Source organism: Piliocolobus tephrosceles, chromosome 12 (assembly GCF_002776525.5).
Source record: "Piliocolobus tephrosceles isolate RC106 chromosome 12, ASM277652v3, whole genome shotgun sequence".
In the NCBI taxonomy this organism is placed as follows: domain Eukaryota; kingdom Metazoa; phylum Chordata; class Mammalia; order Primates; family Cercopithecidae; genus Piliocolobus; species Piliocolobus tephrosceles.
The window spans coordinates 101,068,329-101,071,623 of NC_045445.1; the positions used below are offsets into that span (position 1 = coordinate 101,068,329).

General features: G+C 40.9%; 1 protein-coding gene across 1 annotated transcript in view; it reads right to left on the bottom strand.

Moving 5' to 3' along the window:
* Positions 1–3,295, bottom strand: part of JADE3 (jade family PHD finger 3) — a 158,116-nt gene that overhangs the window by 4,270 nt on the left and 150,551 nt on the right. Inside the window, exon 10 of the mRNA XM_023202753.1 lies at positions 1,170–1,640. Coding sequence (XP_023058521.1) covers positions 1,170–1,640 — 471 coding nt within the window. The remainder of the gene's footprint in view (positions 1–1,169; positions 1,641–3,295) is intronic.

Below are 3,295 nucleotides of genomic sequence, written 5' to 3' on the forward strand. Positions count from 1 at the left end.
TTGGGAAGACCGAATGATAGTTTAACAATTCAGCCTTCCCTTTAGATCCCTGAGTATGAATGATGGCAATGCTGGCTGTACCCAGTAGAATTTTCTAATCAGTGCCGGATGGGCAGGATACAGTTCCACTGGGAAGACTAGAAGTGTTTTCTTTGCTCACACTTTCAGCTCAACCAAGTTTCCACAGCCACAAAGGTGAAATACTCACTCTGTCATACTCCCTACCTAGGCAAGTTACACAAACTTTCTTTGCCCCAGTTTGTTCATCTGTAAATAGCGATGATGATAATAATAGTAGTTTTTCATGGGCATGTTAGAATTAAATGAATTAATATTTATAAAATGCTTAGGACAGTGTTGGCAATAGTAGTAATAGTAGGTACTATATGTGAGTGTCTTAAATTTTTAAAAGTGAGCCAAATCTATTAGTTCTCTTTCAAATTCTGGTAGCAGAGAAAAAAACACAAGTCATTTATAGAATTACATTTAATTAGAAAATTCTCTAGGATAAACACAGGGCTTAACTTACCCTTGAAGCCCTGCAGCATCTCATTTAGTAGATACCTGATAAATACACCATGAGTTATATTGAATTATCATGTGGAGTGGCTCTCAACTGGGGGAGAGCAGTTTGCAGACATTTTTGGTTGTCACGCTGGGGGTGTGTGTGCGGGTGCTACTGGCATCTAGTGGGTAGAGGCCAGGGATGCTGGTAAACATCTTAAATTTCCCCTACAACAAAGGACAGCCCCCTAACAACAAACAACGATCCAGTCCAAAATGTCAACAGTGCCAAGTTTGTGAAACTCTAATTTGGTGTTTTCCCGAACAAAATTCACTCTTTCTTCAGCCTAAAGTCTCATAAATATGTCAGTAAAATATGGAGGGGCCAATTTGGGCTCAACAGTGAATAAAAAGTAAACCAAATGAGAGTTTATTTCAAATGTAAAGTTCATAGAGCATATATGTGAGTCCTCTCAAATCCCCTGGATGTGCCTGTCAGAATTTACACAGAGCCCAAAGTCTGGGGCCACAAAGAGATCAGTAGATAAGCAAGGACACAGAAGCCCACACTATTATGAGCTCACTGACCATTATTAAACCGGAAGTGGGACCTCCATTTCTACACAGACCGAGACCTATATACTAGTCACAGCTGGTCACCTTACCCTCTCCAGGTCCTGGCGTAGATGCATAAACATTCTCATTCGAGTGTGAATGCTTTCCTCTTTTGGCTGCACCAGCCCATTTTCTTCATCCTCCTTTGGAGGAAATAATGGCTTATTGAAGTTACTTTTCCGCTTCAGTTTCCAGTAGTTATAGATAAAGTCCACAGCTAGTGTGGGCATACCCAGCTCTGCAGCCACATCTTCCACTCGTACCAAGGAATAGAACTCCTCCTCCAGCTCCCGAAGCTTCTGTGCCCGCAGGCTGGTCTTCTCACTTTTGGCCTGACTCTGCTCTTTAGCCCTGTGGTGGGGGTACTCAGCTTCTCCAAGTTTCTGCCTGTTTTGGCTATGCTTGAGGCAATATGACTTGAACTTCACTTCGTCTCCCTCATCTAGGATGGTCTTCATCTCTAGGCCGTGCTCAAAGGCACAGGTGACGTGGAAGGCAGTGATGCAGCTTTTTATAGAGCACTGTAGGAAGAAAATATGCATCAAGGTAGCAGGGTTGGAGGAAAGGGGAGAGCCCTATGTTTCTGGACCTAAATTGATAGCTTGTAGGAAGCAAAGGAAAGACCGGGAGAAAGTTAGTCCTAAACCGACCATAACAGATGCTTTACAAGTAACCCAAGAAACCTGTTCTTACAGAAAACAGCAAACACAGAGGCCAAAAAAAAAAAAAAAAAAAAAAAAAAAAAATTCAAACACTCCTTTTGAGGTTTCAGCTCAAGCATTCAAGCATCAAGTTTTCTGAGATGCTTTCCTGGGCTCCTGTAAACAGTCATGTAGTCTCTTCTCTGTGTCTCCCACATCACCCTATAAATGATTTTATAATGGGACTTTTCACACTGTACCTATATCAATTGTCAAGTCCTTAGGGATAGATCTTAAAAACAGAAGCTGTATCTTTCATTTTGCATTATCATTAACTATTGAAGAAGCAGTTGCTCAGAAAATGCTTATAAACAAACAAAAGAAAACACACAAAGTCAGTATTATTGCTAGAGCATTCACTGGTTCTAAAAAGGTCACAGGAATTCCAATATCTAAGTAACCTAACTTCTTGAATTTTTTTCTTTTAAACATAAAAATTACAGTGGCTTACACCTGTAATCCCAGCACTTTGGGAGGCTGAGGCAGGTGGATCACTTGACACCAGGAGTGCGAGACCAGCTTGGGCAATATGGCGAAACCCTGTCTCTACTAAAAATACAAAAGTTATCTGGGCATGGTGGCGCACATCTGTAGTCCCAGCTACTTGGGAGGCTGAGGCATGAGAACTGCCTGAACCCGGGAGGTCCAGGCTTCAGTGAGCCGAGTTCACACTACTGCACTCCAGCCTGGGCAACAGCGTGAGACCCTATCTCAAAAAGAATTTTATAAAATATTTAAAAACAGAGACGGAATCTGTGTTGCTCAGGCTGATCTTGAACTCCTGGGCTCAAGTGATCCAACAACCCCAGCCTCCCTCAAAGTGTTGGGATTACAGGTGTGAGCCACCATGCCCCGTGAAATTGTTGTTATAGAACTGAGCTGTCCAACTTGGTGGCCAAGTAGCCATGAGTGGCTATTTAATTTTTTATTTTATTTTTTTAGATGGTGTCTCACTTTGTCGCCCAGGCTGGAGTGCAGTGGTGCAATCTCGGCTCACTGCAACCTCTGCCTCCCAGGTTCAAGCGGTTCTCCTGCCTCAGCCTCCAGAGTAGCTGGGATTACAGGCACGTGCCACAATGCCCGGCTAATTTTTGTATTTTTAGTAGAGATGGGGTTTCACTATGTTGGTCAGGATGGTCTCGAACTCCTGACCTCAAGTGATCCGCCCGCCTTGGCCTCCCAAAGTGCTGGGATTACAGGCGTGAGCCACTGCGCCCAGTCTTAAATTTAATTTAATTAAAATTACGTATAATTAAAAAATTTAGTTTCTTAGTCACAGTAGCCACATTTTAACCACACTAGACAGCACAGACGTAAAACATTTCCATCACTGTGGAAAGTTTTTTTTTTTTTTTTTTTTTTTTTTTTTTTTTTTTTTTTTTTTTTTTTTTTTTTTTTTTTTTTTTTTTTTTTTTTTTTTTTTTTTTTTTTTTTTTTTTTTTTTTTTTTTTTTTTTTTTTTTTTTTTTTTTTTTT